The sequence below is a fragment of the Convolutriloba macropyga genome, chromosome 5 (genome assembly GCF_964194025.1).
Source record: "Convolutriloba macropyga chromosome 5, txConMacr16.3, whole genome shotgun sequence".
Taxonomy (NCBI): Eukaryota; Metazoa; Xenacoelomorpha; order Acoela; family Convolutidae; genus Convolutriloba; species Convolutriloba macropyga.
Window position 1 is genome coordinate 29,136,591 of NC_134472.1, and position 18,302 is coordinate 29,154,892.

At 36.9% G+C, this 18,302-nt stretch overlaps 1 protein-coding gene across 4 annotated transcripts in view; it reads right to left on the reverse strand.

The window, feature by feature from the left end:
* LOC142339302 (uncharacterized) overlaps window positions 1–17,080 on the reverse strand; it is a 56,503-nt gene extending 39,423 nt beyond the window's left edge. For all 4 annotated transcript variants that reach the window (XM_075389240.1, XM_075389239.1, XM_075389241.1 and 1 more), the window contains exons 1-2: window positions 16,429–17,080; window positions 15,929–16,076 (exon numbers count right to left, since the gene is read on the reverse strand). In XM_075389240.1, coding sequence (XP_075245355.1) covers window positions 15,929–16,076; window positions 16,429–17,016 — 736 coding nt within the window. In that variant the 5' untranslated portion in view covers window positions 17,017–17,080. The remainder of the gene's footprint in view (window positions 1–15,928; window positions 16,077–16,428) is intronic.
* Window positions 17,081–18,302: the final 1,222 nt, after the last annotated feature.

Genomic DNA, 18,302 nt, shown 5'->3' on the forward strand with positions numbered 1-18,302 from the left:
TGAAGGTATTTATCGGGTCAGAACATTGATTTTTTCGTTCAATATGCTAATTTTCAGGCATGATTTTTCCACTAACTGAGCTTCGTCGAGACATGTATCAGTCTGGTGATTCTCTAGTGGCCTAAATCAGGTGATAACTGTTAGTACTGATATCTGTGGCTATCAGGGGTAGCATTTTGGTAAGTTTGAAGTTAAATAACTTGTGTTTTGTGCCGGTTTTTCTGTGAAATTTACTAGATTTTTACTTGTGAAGCATCATGTTTTGTGCATAAGTTGACATAGATTGGAGATAATTGATTTTTGACAGTAATTGTGAGTCATACTAGTGAGTACTATGTTGGTAGCAACTATTGGTGCAGTTTGGTGCATGATTTGACTTCATTATGTGGAGGTTTTCACTTTAGAATTTTGGGCTAAATTTGATCAGATATGTGCAATTTTCGATTTTTTCACTTTTTTCAACATTTATGAATTTTAAGCTAATAATATCGGATTTTCCATAAATATTTCGGATTTTATGAACATGTTCGTAAATTTTAAAAAAGTCTCCAAAATTGAGGGGCCCAGCGTCACTCAATTTTTAAAATGCTTCGATTGAGCTCAAAATTGGTGAATCGCTTTATCGGCTCAAAAACCCTGCAGCGCAAAAATTTGGGCAGTTTCAACTTTTTTTCACGAGTTATAACGTTTTTGCTGCAGTGAACCTGGGTTTTTTGAAAAGGCTCGGATAGGGGACAGGTTATTGGCTATGAAAAACTTGTTCAAAATGATTGATATTGCTATGGTTGGACTGCTCATGAGTAGGGCTAACTGAATTAACAATAAAATTGGGCATATTCAGGTATTAAGATGCATTTTTGATCACTTTTTCTGGTAATTTCACTTAAATTTTTGTGATTTTCGTTATTTTGGAAGTGTTTTCTCAGCTTGTATTGGCACTAGGGGGCTGGGAGTGCATATTCTGAGAGCTATAGATGTGGGCGTGCTGATGGTATGGTTAATTGCTGTCAGAAGTGAATAATGTTGACTCTAGCTGGAAATAACTGAATTTTTCCTGATAAAATTGTGGCGATTTCAGAGCTTATTTGGGTTTAAGTCTTCATGGTTGATACTGGGATGAGCTGGAACTGGTTTTTATGGTACTACAAGGCTAGTGGGGGGTTGCACTAGGGTTGTAGGGGGTATAGGTGGCTTCAATCGGGTCATGTGGGAAATGAAATGACAAAATTTTTGAAGCAGTGAATTGAAGCAGAAGCGCAATTTTCGTTTTTTCATCATTTTTCAACATATACTTGGAAATATTGGGTTTTAACGGTTGTTTGAGGTTGTACCATGTGTGTGGCAGCTGGGAGTAGCTGCTGGAGGCATTTGGGACAGTTTTTGGCATGTTTTTGGGATATAATTTACACTACATTTTAATCAATTTTAACACACTTTGGTAGGGTTCGGTATTTTTGTCATAACTCAACTTTTATTGATTTTTGACGGTATTTTGGGTACTGGGATGTCAAGCGTGAGCAGTAGGTTGGACTAGGGCTATAAAATGGGTCAACTGAAGGTTTTTTGTAGGAGTTATGATTGAATTCGAGCGGATTTGAAAAGTGTCAAAAATTGAGGGCTCCAGCGTCACTCAATTTTTAAAGTTCTCCAAATCGCTTCAAAATTTGCATGTCGGTTCCTCGGCTTGAAAAATGCTGCAGCGCAAAAGTTTGGGGTGATCGGGGCATTTTTCACGATTTTATGACTATTTTTCTGAAGTGAACCTAGGATTTTTGGAAAGGTCAATTTTAGGCTAAGTTTTTGGTACTTAGAACGGGTCGAATGGGGTCAATAATAGCTGGAATCGCTTCTGCTGGATGAGGGCTTTTCAGAACAATAGGTTAATCCAGGTTCAGACAAGTAGTTCTGGAGATATAACAAAATAACTAGGATTTGAGGTCAAAATTTTTCGGATTTTTGGCGATTTTTGGGCTTTAGGGCTAAGTTTCTCAGGCTTGTTGGGCTTTTGGGGCAAATGAAGGGTGTTGCTAGACTGTACTGGGTCTGCAAATGCTAATGGATATAGATGGTTATGGGTAGAGGGTCGAAGACTTGACATATAAGCTCTAATATGATGTTAAAATCCAATTTATCATAGCCACTGGCGAGTTTTGGAAGACTTAAGTGTGAAATTCCTGCATCTATTACTATTTCTCTCAGTTCAGAGAGACTTGCTAATACTGATTCGTATGTGGGTTTGTGGTAGTATCTGAATTTGGTAACTAAACTGAAGATATAACGTTCAGAAATGGGGTCGAAGTAAATTAAAACTGAGCCAATATCAGGTGGATATCTAAGTCTAATTGCACTTGGAGCTGCTGGGTACCAGCTTTTGACTTGTCGGTCTAATCCTTTTGCCATTGCAAGGTCTGCTGATATACAGTGTGCAAAAGAGTGTGGAGAGTATAAGATATCTGTTGGTGAACTTAGATATGTTGCATTTATTTCTTGACTAAAATGGTTTAACTTTTGATAAGATGAGCCTGGTGAAGATTTTTTCGATTGATTGAGATCTAGTTACTGGTTTGTTTGTTGAACTGCTGGGCTTTTTCCCTGAATATTTTGCTATACTTGTTCTAACTTGATCTAGTTTTGTCTCTCTACTTGGTGTATTTGACTGTTGTGCTGATGCTTTTATTGCTTCACGTTTTTCTTCTTGTTCCAGTCTGGCACGTGCGTTTTTTGGTCTAGGAATGCCTGATCTTCTAACTTGGTTGGTTAGGTAAGGGTTCGTTCTATCTTCATCGTGTAACCATATTTGTCTAGTTATTTTAAATCCTTGGACATTTTTCTTCTGTTGGTATTTTGGTGATTTGAAAGCACTTTTTTCTGGTTGTCGTTTAGGGTGATAAGGTCGGACTCTTAATTTTCTATCAGTTAACGCAAATTGCTCTTAACGTGTTTCTGGAGGCGAGTCACTATCGAATGGTTCTATTGACGGGCGAGGCTGTTGAGCTGGTAGGAACATTTCATCATCTGATGAAGATGATACAAGAGGAACACGAACTTCTGGTTCTTGATGTCTAATTTCGTCAGCAATTAACGGATTTACTGGTATTCGGGCAATTTGTTCTGCATCCAGATTTAGGTCAGCTAAATTTTCGTCTGAACTACTATTTTCGTCAAAAAGATTTGGGATTGCTTCATCTGAACTTGAGGAGTCAAATACTGGAAGATGAACTGGGGCAGTTCGTGGTCTAACTGCTGGTGCTACTACCCTTGGTGGGGCCGGTGGGGCTGCTGGAGGTGCTGCTGCTTCTGGTCCTGCTAATGGTCCACCTAGGGGAACATTTATGGTCACTCTGACTGGATCTTGTTTCTCTTTTGTAGCTTGTTTTATTTCCTTTTCTTGTTCGTTTATCAGTTCTGGAATGTGTTTATCAAAAAGCTCTGGCTCCATGTGATGACTTCTAGATGGATCAGGTTGAAAGTTTGACGGGTTGATGACTTCGAGGTCTTCAGGAGTTTCACTTGGATTAATTGGCTTCAATCTGATGCGATGAACACATTGGGTGTAGTTCGTATTTACTTTTCGAATGATGTAATTAGAATCAGTAAGGACTTTTTCCACTTTATATAGCGGTAGCCATTTCTGAACTTGGGAAGCTATTACTGTTGATTGCTCTAATAGCTTAGGATTTAAAAGTAAACAGAATGATTTTTCTGGAATTGGTTTTGCTGATGCTTTTTGATCATAATACTTCTTGTACTTCAAGTATGCGGTCGTCAGTTTTTCTTTGTTTTCTCCAAACTTTTGCTTCATGGCGTCCTGCAGTTCATTTACAAAGTCAGAGTTTACTGCTACTGCATCCATTACTTTTCTGGAGAACCTAATGTCGAGGGGTTTTATGGGTTCTCTGCCATGGAATAAAGTTGAAGGACAACAATTTGTCGCTGAATGATATGAAGTATTATGAATAAAGGTTGCAAGAGGAACATATTTGTGCCAGCCTTTCCATTGTTCCTCAGTATTGATTTTTAATATTCGTTTCAGTGGTCCATGAGATCGTTCTACTGCTCCAATAGTTTGAGGGTGCTTTAGTGAGGCATGTTTTAACTTCACTTCTAGTAAACTTGCTAATTCTGACATTAATTCAGAAGTAAAATTGGTTCCTAAGTCACTAAGTATTGTTTGAGGAATGTAGCTGTGCTGGAAGAACACCTTTACTAGTTCTCTGGCTACTGTATCAGCATATCCATTTGTTAATGGGACTGCAAATAGGTACTTTGTGAAGACATCTATTCCACTCAGAACATACTTATATTGTGATGACTTTAGGGGGCCTACTAAATCGATTTGTAGCATATCTCCTGGATATGATTGTAGAGAACTGACTGGTTGTAACTTGGGTGTGATATGGCTTTTTGGAACTCTGTTAAGTTGAAGACAAGTGAGGCAGTTTTTGATGAAACTAATGAAATGTTCGGTGAAGCCTGGGTAATAGAATCGCTTTCTAAATTCTTGAATTGTTGCTTTAATGCCTAAGTGACCTGCCGTTTGTGAATTATGGAGCCTATATATAGTCTCTTTCCACAAATGCTTAGGTACACAGAATTGTTTATGAAGTACTTTTCCAGTATCATCATAAAAATTCCGGTATAAGACATTCCCTTCAAGAATTAATCTGTTGAAGTGTTTGTGGTACTTTTTTAAATTGGTTGAGGCATACTTTAAATCTGGTTGTTGGTTATTTTGTTGTATCCAGCTTATTACGGTTCTAATGTCTGTGTCTTTTTGCTGCTCTTCTGCTAAATTAAGGCTAATTAAGTTGTCTGTAAGATCTGGGAACTCATCTAATGGATTTGGGTACTCAATTGAATTTATTTCTGTTTTTCTTTTTAGTTTAAAGAGCCCTTGAATTTCTGTTACTGGTAAGTTACTTTGACGTTTTTTGTATTCTTCATAAAACCCAATCTTTTTGAGAGCGTTCAGTGCTTCTCCATTTAATTCGTCATCGTTAATTTCGGTGTCTAGTAGTACGTTTAGTTCAACATCTGGGTTTTGTGCTTCTGTGTCAATTTCGATTTCTCTAACTGGTATTCTGTCTGTTAATTTTAAGGACATTGTTGCTGTTTTATCATTCTCCATTCTAGAGAGAAAATCTGCGGCGTAATTAGCGCGTCCAAAAATGTGAGCTATTACTATATTAAAGGCGAGTATTCTGTCTAAACAATTCCAAAGAGATGGCGGTATTACTTTTGGCTGGAAGAATTGTGTGAGACTTTTGTTGTCAGTGAGTATAATTACTTGTTTACTTGATCCCCAAATGTAGTGCGAAAAGTAGTCCAGCGCGTAGTACAAAGCTAGGAACTCTTTGTAGTAAATTGAGAACTTCAATTGCGTGGCATTAAACAAATGCGATCCAAACGAAACGGGAGCGTATGTTTTCTTTTCTTTCTTTCCTGTTTCATTTACGTAGTCTTCCACCATTAGTACAAAACCTGCACCGTGGTAACTAGCGTCACAAAGAATTACATACTGCAAGCCTGGTTTTGGCAGTCGCAATGTTACATTCGTTGCTTCCATTAGATCCTTCTTTATTACTTCTAATGCTTTTACATGTTCTTCTGTGGTTTCTATTACTGCATCCTTCTTCAGGAGCTTGTAAAAGGACATTAGTTTTTCACCTAGATTAGGGATGTAATTTCGGAAGAATTGCGTGAAGCCGATTAATCGTTTTACTTGTTTTGTTGTTTTCGGCATTTTGAATTTATCAAGAAATTTAGTTATTTTCGATTTTCTGGTGATATTCCTTCTGCACTGATGTTATTTCCCAGAAATTTCATGGTATCGGTTGCTATTTCACACTTTTCAGGTGACAATCTCAGTCCAGATTGACGTATACACGTAAAAATTTCTCGTAAAGAAGGTACCAATTGTTCAAAATTTGTTACTGCGTTTCCAATATCATCCATAAACTGGGTACAATTTCCTGATGCTAAGCATGGGTCCAAATAATGTCTAATGAAGGAGCTAAACCCAGTTACTGACTTATTCAATCCTTGTGCAAGACATTTATAAGCATAAGTTCTCGAAGCAAAGTTAAATGCTAGCAGTTGCACTGATACATCGTCTGCCATTTGCACACAGTGATATGCTTGAGAACAGTCAAGTTTCGTAAACAGTTTTTTCCCGGCAAAGTAGTTTATTGCATCGCTCATGTTCGAAATTGTGAAATTTGTATTCACATAATCGTTTTTCAACAAATGATTTACTTTTCTCAAGTCAATTAATAGTCTAAGTCTTCCTGAATTCTTTCGTTGTGCGAAAAGTGGACTACTATATCTTGATTGAGACAAAGTTGTTATCAGTCCGTAGTAATGCATTAATGCTAGTTCTACTTGTAACTCATTTCTCAAATGGACAGGTGTTGGAGGGCCTTGTTCATAAATTGGTATGCTTCTTTCTGGAGTTAACTTTATTTTCAAATCTGTATTGTATCCGACGTCAAATCTATGTTTTGCAAAAACGTCACTGAATTCAACTAGTAGTTCACCTACTACTGCTTTTTGCTCATCATTAAGGGCCGATTTCTCCCACGGAAATTTGCTCAAAAAGGTTATTTTATCCTGATTATTACCCTTTGGATCTAATTTCTCCATTTCTTGCAGTTTTAGCAGTTGCTCATAGATATCTCTCTGCAAGGGCGACAAGTTTGTCGGATCTGGGCACGTTTCAGGCGTTGGGAACCATAGTTTTTCATATTCTGTGCTGGTTTCGCTGGTTGAGCCCTTCTTTTTGGGGTGTCAGTAACTTGAATTAGTTGATTTATTTCTGTTAAATAATTTTCGCTCATTTTTGCCACATTAATTAATTGAGGATCTACTTCTAACAACTTTTCAGCTTGGTCTGATGTTAAGAATGAAAATTTGGCTATTTCTTCGCCTTTATTTATGGTAATTGGGTAATCGGTAATGTTCAGGACATAGATGTACAGAATGTTATTTTCAGCAACTTTACTTAAAGAGGATGTTAATATTACTTCATTATCTTTTTCAAAGATTTCGTTTGGAATTATTACTCCACAAAGGTCAGTGAATGATTCTAGTTTATCGTAAAGCTTACATTCTAATACTGCTTGTTGATTCGGCTGTAAAACTTGCTTTTTCTGTGTATAAACTCCAAATTTTTTGCGTTTTACCACTCTTCTAGGTTGCTTTTCTGGCTGTATTTCATTTATTTGTAATGTTTGATCAGGGAATTTAATGTAACTTTGTCCTGGGCAGATGCTAACTTTGTGTTTAACGAAGAATGGGTTGCCTAATATTACAGGAGTTGTGACAATTAAAACAAGGAAATCTGTAAATGTTTGTGTGCCCAATTTAAACGTAACTTTAATTGCTTTGTCAATTTTAACTATATTTCCGTTTGCCATTTTAACTTTATCTAGATCAGGCTTTTCTATTTCTGTTATTGAATTGATATTTGTATTAATTAGCTCCTTGTAAAACTCACGACTTATCACGTTGGCAAATGCTCCTGTATCGATTAGTGCGCGTCTTTCTAATTCTCCATTAAATTTAACTTTAACATAGGACAATGTTCTGCATAAAAGTGGGACAATGCTGAATAATTGCTGAACATGTGGTGTTGGCTTTGGTGTGGATTGAGGTACTTGTGTTGTGAGTTGCACAGTTTTATTCACTTTACATTTATTATTATTACTTTTGCGTTTTCTACGCTTTTTGTTACTTTTGTTATAAACTGGATCTATTACTTTATCTAACTAGGACTAGACGTGCTTTCGTTATAATAATTGACTGAGTTTTTATAATTTTTATTTTGTTTTTTAAAGTTGGGTGGCTTTATTAGTTTTTTTGTTGATTGAATGGGAAATTCATACCTCTCATATTTCTACTTTGGAGTGCACCAGCACGACTAAATTCTTTTGCTTTTTGCATACCATATCGGTCTTGTGCTGGACTATCGTAAACTATACCCTGTCTAAGGAGGTTTTGAGGGGTATTTTTTATTGGGAACCGATAAACTGGTCTATTAACATAAGCTGGATGAACAAATGGGGGACTATCTGAAGGTTCGGTCCAATAATTACGAGTTTGTGACTGTTCGTTATAATGAAACGGTCTAGGGGCATTAAATTGTGGTCTAAACTCTCGGTAATTATTAGCACGAGGGGCATACTGTTGCTGGGGCCGGTTTGCTGAAATTGACGATAATTGGGCTGATATTGACGGTAATTTGGTCGATAATTCTGATATTGAGGGCGGAAATTTTGTCTATAACTTTGTTTGTAGTCTTGTTGAGGGTAATGTGGTGTGAATATGTTTACTGGGCCTTGTTCTGATGGCTCATTTTTAGGTGCTGATCTCTGCTCAAGTTTCTGCTCAAGTTCTTTCTGATTATTTGAAATAGTAGCTATTGCTTTTAACATTTTATCAGTATTTGTTTCCGTTATTTCATTAAAACCGTCGTCGAAGTACTCTTCTCTGTTGCACATCTCCCTAATTGCAATTTGTTGGCTAGCTAAGGTGCAAAACTGATCTATTGTATCTGTTTCTGGCCTTTCTAAGAGCTTAGGCTTAAGCCAGTTTGGCATAGACTTAATAAAGAAGCGCTTCATTTGCTCATTTTTTCGATTTTCTGACATCTGAAGGGCAGAATCTCTTGCTGCTGTCTCTCTTTCAAATCTACGAGCTTCTGGATCACCTGCTCCTGCTGGCGCTACTACTATTTCAGGTGCTGGATATGCTTTATTGGCTTCAGTTCTTAACTTTACTAAGAAATTTTTAACAGTGTCTGTTTTTGGATTAAACTTTTGATTCTCTAACTTTATAATTCTGATCTCTCTCAACTCATCCTGCGTGAATCTTTTTCTTAGAGCTGTTATACTGTCTTCGAAAACAAGTCTGGTAGCCTCTGGTAGGGTTAAGAAGTATCGTAAAGCGTCTCCTTTTAACTGTAATTGCAGAAAGTTCGCTTGTTGCGCGTTTGCGATTGCTGCAACTCCAATTGCACCTGTTATTAGTTGTTCAAACTCGTTAAAATTGTCGGTTTCTGATCCGGAAAAAGGCGTGATGTTGATCTGCGCGTGTGCCATTTTGCTTTTTACCCAATTAGATTATATACTTTTCGTTCAATCAGTCTTATTTTCGTTCTAAAGTATTAAATAGCACACTTAACTTAATGGAGAGATTAAGGGGTTTTAAGAGATGAAAACAGTTAAATGAATAGCACAAGAATATCAGAAAAGAAACTACTGAAACCATTCATTCAGAAAATAATAAAGATGGGCTGCTTATAAACCTATTCCTAAAGCTCCGGTCGAATCGTCAGACTTATATCGTTGAAGCCGTATGGGCCGCCGAAGTCTGACCTCTAAAGAGTGCCCCTTAGTTTAGGAAAATCCGTGGGTACCACGACCGCACAGGCCTGGTAGCTGCACTCAGATAGGCAACAGCATAATGACCGAAGTCACTGTTTGATTCATTAACCTCCGGAGCTGGGCGGGGAAATAAAATATAATTGTTTTTTATTTTTGTTAAAACTTTTGTTTTGCCCTCTTTTAATTAATGTTTAAGTGATGGTTTCAGTAATTTAGCTTATTCTGATGTTATCTGATAATCAGTAATGATGTTGTCAAGGTTAATATCTCTGTCAGATTGAAGTTTGTTACGAATAAGGCCAAATTTGCGAGCTTTTTGATTTAGACTTTTTGCTGTCCAATAAATTGCAACACGTTTATCATCTTTATCTAGCACATAAATAACGACGGATTTATAAGCTGAAGAGGAAAAAGCGCTTACTATCTGAGCTTGTGTTTTATTGCTGTTATGGGTGTAGTTGATGTTATTGCCTTCGATATGTTCAACAAAATTGGGGGAAGCGCGACAATTATTAATAGCGGGGAGAATTTGTTCTTTATAAATTGACATAAATAAAGCACCAAAATTAATTTTACAAATTCATTTACTCACAATATCCTCGTTTGCAAATACCCTGTATTGTTTTTGTCCGTTGTGGCGGCTGTGGTTGAGTTTGTTCCAGTTATTGTCCACTCAAGCACTTTTGAATTGTTGTTACACTTAGTCCACAAAGACACAAACACAGTTTCCACCCATTCTTTCCTTTGTTACTGCTTTGTGCGTTATCATTTTGGTCGAGAAGGAAGTGCTGGATGTGATTCTGGATGATTGGAGGCTCTCAAGGTAATGAAGAAGGAGAGAAGAAAGAAAAACAACAAAATAAAAGAAGGAAATATCAAATTTATCGAGGAATTTATCGAAATATCGGTTCGTTAAACTGGAAAACAGTTAATAACTCCTGTCACCATGTTACGCACTGATTTTAATAGTGTTCCTCGTGGTGTTATTGAGGTTTATATTAGGAGTAATTAACTCGGATAATTGGCATTTTACAAGGACTTATTTGGTGTTTCACAATGCGGTTTTTAGCAGATATATTTTGAAACAAAATTAGCTAGTAATAGCCTTTTATTGAGCGGTTCGGATGCGCAATATATCCACTGGTTTGCCTTGTATCTAATAGCTTTTGTCAGAGTTATTCTGCTCTGTAGAGGCCTGGTGTAACTTAGAGTTTTATAAGGATTTTCCAGTTCAATCTTTACTTGTTTTGGCAATAATTAATCAATAAATTTAGCAAGAAGTTTCTCAAGTTTTTATCAAGTTTAACAAGATGTTAGGCAACTGATTGTTAGGCTGGTTCTCCGGTGTTCTGGTGATAGTGGGTTCCGCAGGACTGTGCCTTCAGTTGTATTGGTCCTTCGCAAATATTTACTGATTTACAAGTTGGGCAATTTCCGGCTTTTGTACGTCTCTTGGTGTTTGTTCAGTACATATACAATTCCGAATTAGCACCTACTTTATCAGAACAATTACTTCACCAAGTACATAATCTCTCATGAAGTTATTTACTGATTATGTGAATTTATCATCAAGAAACTCAAAAAAGTAAATATTGAGGCTTTTAGGCACTTGAAGTGTTTGCTAGTAAAACTGTCAATCTGCGGTTGTTTTTCATAAACATAAACAAATTAGGGGATACAGGCCTAGATGGAAATACTGGCTATATATGGCCTTGAAACTAACTGAATATGAACTAATTTATAGCACTTATTTATGGATATTTAAGGGAAAATCATCACGTAACTATAAGGAACGAAATAGGGGCGTGACACTTATTAATAAAACTACAGGTCGAAGTAACCAAGAGAACAAAAAAAACTCGGGAAATGCTCAATTTTCAAACAACCGATGAACGTCAGGCGAATTGCTCTTCAACGCCCGGCGATCAGTTGGCTTCGTCGGTAGGTAGTAGGGCTTGGGGACGGAGTGGGTTGGACAGTCCGTGTTGATCCTTACTCTACCTCTTCTTAAAGCATTGTTCTTCTAAAATCTATCGACAATGAAGAACGAAATTTAAAAATTTTGAAATTAAATTAATATAAAGTCAAAGGGTGACCAGCAAATATGCTATAAAGACACGAAATGAGTTAAACTCAGAGCCTCCTTCTACTTATATTGAAATATTTGTAGAATCTTTCAAATCACGCTATGACACCTGCTCAGTGACAGAGGAGAAAGAGTCAAATGGCTAAATAAAAAAAACTATCAGATAAAAAGTCGGTGCTACAAAAAACTGCATACAAAAAAGACCAATACAACTTAAAAATGGCTAAAGATTTAGTTTGAGCGTAATTGAAGACAGCCCTTCAAATCCATAGCTGTATATTGATTGATACTCTTAAGCAGATTAGAGTAATCACACCCGACGATCATTAACAAGTCTCATGCAAAGTCATTGAAAGAAGAGAACAAACATTAACTCATTTTGGGCTCAAAACCATAACTAAAAATATAGCAGTTCAATAACCTGATTACCGAAAAGGTTTTTAAAAATACAAAAACAACAAAATCGCGCTGAAATTAAAATTTTAGAAATTAAAGGCTGTTAGTCATGAAAACTAACAGCAGCATAAATTTTTCAATTGGAACTAGGCAACATTAAAACACATTACTAAAAATTAGCCAAATTAACGCACGTGAGCAACAAGTCTCGCACGACACTTTCACTCTACAACAATGAAGTCAGGTCGCACTATAAAAACGCTTGATCTTCGCTACATTTGGTGCTTCGCTGCAACAAATCACCACTATTGAGTCACTTCAAAAGACTCCTAAGTGACTGCAAAATTCATCAAAAATCTTATGGCGTGACATCAAAAAAGAAACGTCCTCCAATTTTTCTTGCCTGAACAAAGACATCCCAAAAACTATCAATGAATATTATTTAGTAAAACAAACAGCATTGCAATAGAAAAATAATTTTTCGCGCTTTATAAACAGTTATCAAAAACTTCAAATGTGTTCAATCTAACTTTTATCGCAAGAATCATATGAAAGAGCAATTCGTCACAAAAACCACAAGTAAGAGCCAAACTATAACAAAAAAGTACAACGACAAAACACTCAAAGATAATCCATCAAAAATTTGCTTTGAAAAAATTAGAAATTAGCATAATCAAATTGAGAGGGCAAATTTAAAACAAAAATAATTTCTTGCCAGTTAGTCAGCTGGTTTTAGGCATTGCCAATCATCTCATCTCATTCTTCATCATTTTTAACACATCCACTGCTTCCTGTCAATGGTCGGGCAACAAAGATGCTGTTTTCAAGACAGATTAACTGGTTTTTTTCTAGGGTCTAAAGCTTTCATAACAAATTTTTTCGATTTCTGCTCGATAAAGCTGACGTTAATCATGGGCACTTAAAACGTCAGGTAGTCATTTTAGTTCAAATTGGGCTTCGTGAGAAAACAGCGTCGGAAGCGACATCTTCATTAGGCGCGCGTGATAAAGTTGTTGTTAAAGTTAATGTCATTTCTCTTTTCGTTTCGCATTACGTAAAGGTAAAGAATCCTCATTTCAATTTGCAGAAAGAGAATATATCTGGCAGATTGCCAGAAAATAGCCGCAATAGCTTCAAAATCTGCAGCCTAAAACAACAGTAAAAAAAGACAGACCAAAAATTACTCTTTTTATTAAAAGATGAGATGTTATATTTTGATTAAGAATCTGCTAAAGTTATTGCTGCTTCTATTAGATGCTCTCAAAAAACCTTCAATTAGAGCGATACGTACTCACTTGACCTTATCTCTTCGAACTAAAGTAAAGAAAAGTCAGTTTTAGAGTCAGGAAGTGATTTTTGGAGCCAGGTAACTCACGCGTGACTAAAAACTTAATCAAGCGAGTGAACAAAAACTCGCTCCATTAAGAGCGAAAGATGAGGTCACACGCAATTTATTTGAAATTGCATGAACGAATGGACAAAAAGCAGATTTGAAGTGGTTATGACGCCATATCGTCGTAACAAAAATCTTGACGACGAAATAAAAACATAGCCGGAAGAATTCCGGAAACAACTCGAAGAGTCGTCTTCGTGAAGGTATAACCTTTTAAATCAACTGGTTCTAAAGTGACTATTGAAAACAAAAAAAAAATAAGTCAAAAAATGCAGATCGCCCATAAATCCAACTGAACTACAAAAAAAAATTACATTACTCCTATATATAAAACAAGCCAAATTTTTTGTACATAAATGAAAACATCGAAGTACGCGAGAGACAAAATCAAGCCATGATAGGCTCCCAAAACTAAATTTTGGGAAGAAAAAATTGAACATTGCAAGAAATGGCCAAAATGTGTTAAAAAATTTATCAGTTTACGTAAGTTCTCTCAATCGAAACACTATTTTACAATATAAAAACAGTAATCACTTGGCAACTAAATAAATTTTTTCGCTTTTACAAATTAACATTAGCTGTCACTTTAAATAACAATGACCGCGATAAATCTCAGCAGTTACCAAAATTAATCAAATCGAAATTAATCATGAAAAACACTAAAAAGGCAGAACAATATTCAAACGCAAAAATTCGTATGTTACCAAAACCAAGCCCTAAGAATATTCACAGAAAGAGAGTGTTGTCCAAAATGTGTAAAAGTAAAACTAGCAGAACCTGAACGACATATGTTAAACAAAATCAATTGCAAACAAAAAAATTTAAAAAATCAAAGGAAAAAGACAAAAATTGTTAGTTCAAATCGATTATTTTCAATTTCACAAAGACAGGTCGAATAAAACTACAGGTCTTGAGAGAACCTTTGAAAGAAACATGCTAGATTGTGGTGAATAAATACATTGTGAAGGAGATTGTGAAGAAGGGAAAAAACTAATTCGCAATATCTGAAAAATCAAAACCAAATGCAAACTGAAAATCAAAAAAAAATTGAGGTGAAAAATATAAGGATAAAGATGGATTTTTTTTGTTTTGGAGCAATCGAGATTTAAGAACATTACATAGTCATGTTATATAAGAACTGAAAACAGCTCAATTGCGAAACAGTAAAACAATTTCAAAAAATGTTCAAAAAATGGTTAAAACGTTCAATGAATTTTAGAGTTATCGCCAGAAACCATCCAATTAGCAAAAAAAAAAAACGAAGCAAAAAGAACACCGACGGTGCACTTCGGAATCGGAAAAAGGGATTAATATGTGTACAATTTTTTAAACATAGCTGGCAGATTGCCAGAAAACAGCCGCAATGGCTTCGTAGATCTGCAGTCTCAAAAAAACAGTAAAAAAGCGAGACCAAAAATATTCGTCTTTTCATTGGCTGACATGTTATATTTTGATTAAAAATCTGTATAAGTTTTTGCTGCCTCTATTAGCTGCTCTCAAATAGCCTTCATTTAGAGTGACACACATCCATTTGACCTTAACTCTTTGAATTAAAGTAAAACATAGCCGGCAGATTGCCGGAATAGCTGCGAAATAGACTTGCGTGCCGTAAAATACAGATGGAAAAAGATACAGAAGTGAGTTGATAATAGTTATCGCCGCCGCCTATAAAACTTACAAGTTTATTTCTAAGGTTGTTTTTGGGTGCAAAAAAAGTTTCCCTGTCGCGTCTCGAACCGTCGATCTCCGGATTAACAGCCAGTCGCCTTAACCACTCGGCTGTCGGACCAGACAATCTGTTTTCTTTCAATCAAATGTTTTAGGAACAGATTCTGTTTCTGAATAACCACAATTTAGGTCACGCAGAAAGCGTGAAATCAAGCGCGAAAAAGCCATTTAAGCAGTGACGAGACAGAATGTTCTAGAACAAATGTAAAACGAAAATGAAGCGTCAGACGACGAAACAAAAAAAAACCAAGAGCACCGCAATATAGCTACGCTCAGCTTACAGCTTCGCAGCTATAATAAAAGTCAATTTCAAAGTGAGGAAGTCATTTTTGAGAGTGAGGTAAGTCAAATGTAACCAAAAATTTAATCACGCGAATGAACAAAATAACTCGCTCCACTAAGAGCGAAAAATGACGTCACGCACGCAATTCAGGTTGAAATTGCATGAATGAATAAACAAAAAACAGATTTGAAGTGGTTGTGACGTCATATGGTTGTAACAAAAATCGCGACGAAAAAAAACCAAGAGAAGGCCAATAATAGCCCCAGCTGGTCAAATGGACGAAAACACGGCTAAAAATTGTCATCTATATGCGCCAATCTCTCAAAAAAAACTCCTTTCAAAGTCAAAAGGTCATTCACTGAACGCAGCTCATGAACAAAAAAACTTCTTTCGCTCAGAAAAAGTTAGTTCACATGGCAATTTTACTCACTTTCACTATTAGGTCAAAACGCCGCCTGAACAAATAGTACTTCCGGTAAAAAAAAACCTTAAGAAATCCATACTCCTCATCGAGTCGTAAAAACCAAGAGAAGGCCAATAATAGCCTCAGCTATCGCTGTGCGGCTATTAAAAAGCCTGTGGTTTACAAGTGACCATATTGCTGCTCAATTGTAGAGCGTTAACTATCGTTTCAAATTATAAGTTATAGTTTTTTCTACCTTTGAATTTTCCAACAGATTCGTCGCTGACGTTGAGAGTAGTTTGGAGTGTTTTTGTAGTTGAGGTGGCCAAATCAGTCGTGTCCTTCTTCACAACAGTCGCAAACTCGTTTAAATCACGCTTCAGAAACTCAGCCGCTGTCACACTCTGAAATCGCAAGTCAAATTTTATGTAACACTAAACATATTTGTAACCAAATCATATTTCACATGAATCACAAAATATAAATTTCCGGAACTTAACACAACCGGCAATTCGTTGATTGGGAAAGCACGGACATGACACGATTTAACAGTTTCTGCAATCAGTAGTACCCTCAATTAACGTGTTAGTAGTTCATTTAGTGACGATGCCCTCCAATTTTTTTTATCGGGGGGGGGGGGGGGGTGGGTGCCTGAAAAATGGTTTGTGGTGAAACTTGAGACCGCTTTCTTTATTTAAAATACAGGGAACATTAAACTGCCTTTCAACTGATAATTTTAACATTTGGTTCAATGACCTGCTGTTTGGCTGTGTTGAGAGCACCAGTCACCCATCCGGATCCCCAGCCAGAAATACCAGAGAGATACTGCCCATAACCGGGCTGTCCAGAACTATCAACATCACCGCCACTTCCCTCTGCAGCTTCTGGTTCACTTTCAGCGGCTCCTCTCTCAATTCTAGTTTGCTCAGTAGGCAAAGCAACTTCCGGTTGAGCCGACACAATATCGTCAGGGGATGTATTCTGGTATGTTACAGGTTCCACTTCGTCATCCTCTTCGTCTAATTGAAGGGCATTGGTTAGTAATGATGCGGCCCAAGAACCCCAGCCGGATGCACCACTTGTAGATTGTTTGGAGGTTGTTGAAGGTAAACAGGGTAGTACGGGTAAGGGCTCCCTAGTACTCTGAGCTCCTGCACTATCTCCGATATTTAGATGCTCTACATCTTCCACAGGGGAATCAGTTTCTTCGACCGAAGGTTTTGCTTCAGCTGACATTTGAGGCTGTGTCTCATGCGCCTTCTTTTCATGACCAGATGGTTGCAAATCAATTGTTGCGGTTGGTTCCTGGGGTGACTTCAAGGCTTGATCACCTGCTGGCTCCATAATTTAAGTTGAAAGTCAGCTACATTTTAGAACTCTACTACATCTGAAAACAAACATATTATACCCGTAATTCCACGCAACAATGTTTAGTTCTGCTCCCAAAACGTTATAGAATAACTTTGACCTTCTAAGCATATATAAATAAATTAGATTACAACTATAGCACCACTCAAATTCATCGGTCATGCACTTCAATCATAAGTGACTCTTTCAGTACTTCTTCACCGTGAAATTTTGTCCATGGGTTCGAAGAAAACTGCAGTTCGAGTCTGAGAGAATCACCGCCAAAATTGAATATTCCAGGTAATGTAGGAACAAACTCCAAGCAACACTCCGTTTCTGATTTGTTTATGAGACCTCCTAGATTTTCCTCTGGATTTAAACAGAAGTTCGATTCTTCGCCTTTCCACTTCAGGACGAGATTTTTAAAATCACCGAGGTTATTTAGGACCTGATATCGGACAATGAAGGGCTTGTTGACATAAATTGGTTCAGGCGACAAAAGCCTTGGTTTCAATATCAATTTCAAATTGAACGACTCAAACAGTGGCAGATAGTATAACGATGACCTGGAAAGATTTAACTGTTGAACACTCCATTGCACTCGGCACTGGAACGAGGCAAGGGCGGCTGAGTTTGTTGAGTTCTCGTCATGTTGCGCATAATTCAAATCAAGAGAATTGACATCAATAAAAAATTGCACAGAACTGTCAGGACCCACAACATTTCCTATCCCACGGTAAGAATCTTGGTCTAATTCAACACTTTGATTGTTCAGAACCAATTCAACTTTTTCAATGGATACATCTTGGTAGAATGAGTTGCAAATAATAAAATTTAACTCTGATGAAACATCGCAGCATTCCACATACAATGACGGACGAGGAACAACAATCAGCTCAATGGTTGAATCAAAATCTGCACGCGAAATGCTTTTAGTAGTTAACATTGCGCAAAGCTTGAAGCGAACGAGACCCCAGCAGTTTCTGGGGAGTTTGAATTGGAAAGAAAACTCATAAAATTCTGGTTCGTCTTGATAGCTGATGTTTACCCAGTCACCGTCAACAGGCACAGACGAGTACAAAACAGATTCCTTTTGGCTGTCTAGCTTGCACTGACATCTTTGAAATGAATTGTCTCGGATAATTTTTTGAGGTGCAGCTGCCTCCAAAAACAGAACTTTTACGAAGAATTCGGGCACTGTGTGAACAGTTGAAACTGATTTCAAAATGGATGCATCTACTTTGACCAGACCTTGCTCGAGGTGTATTTTCTCAAACTCTACA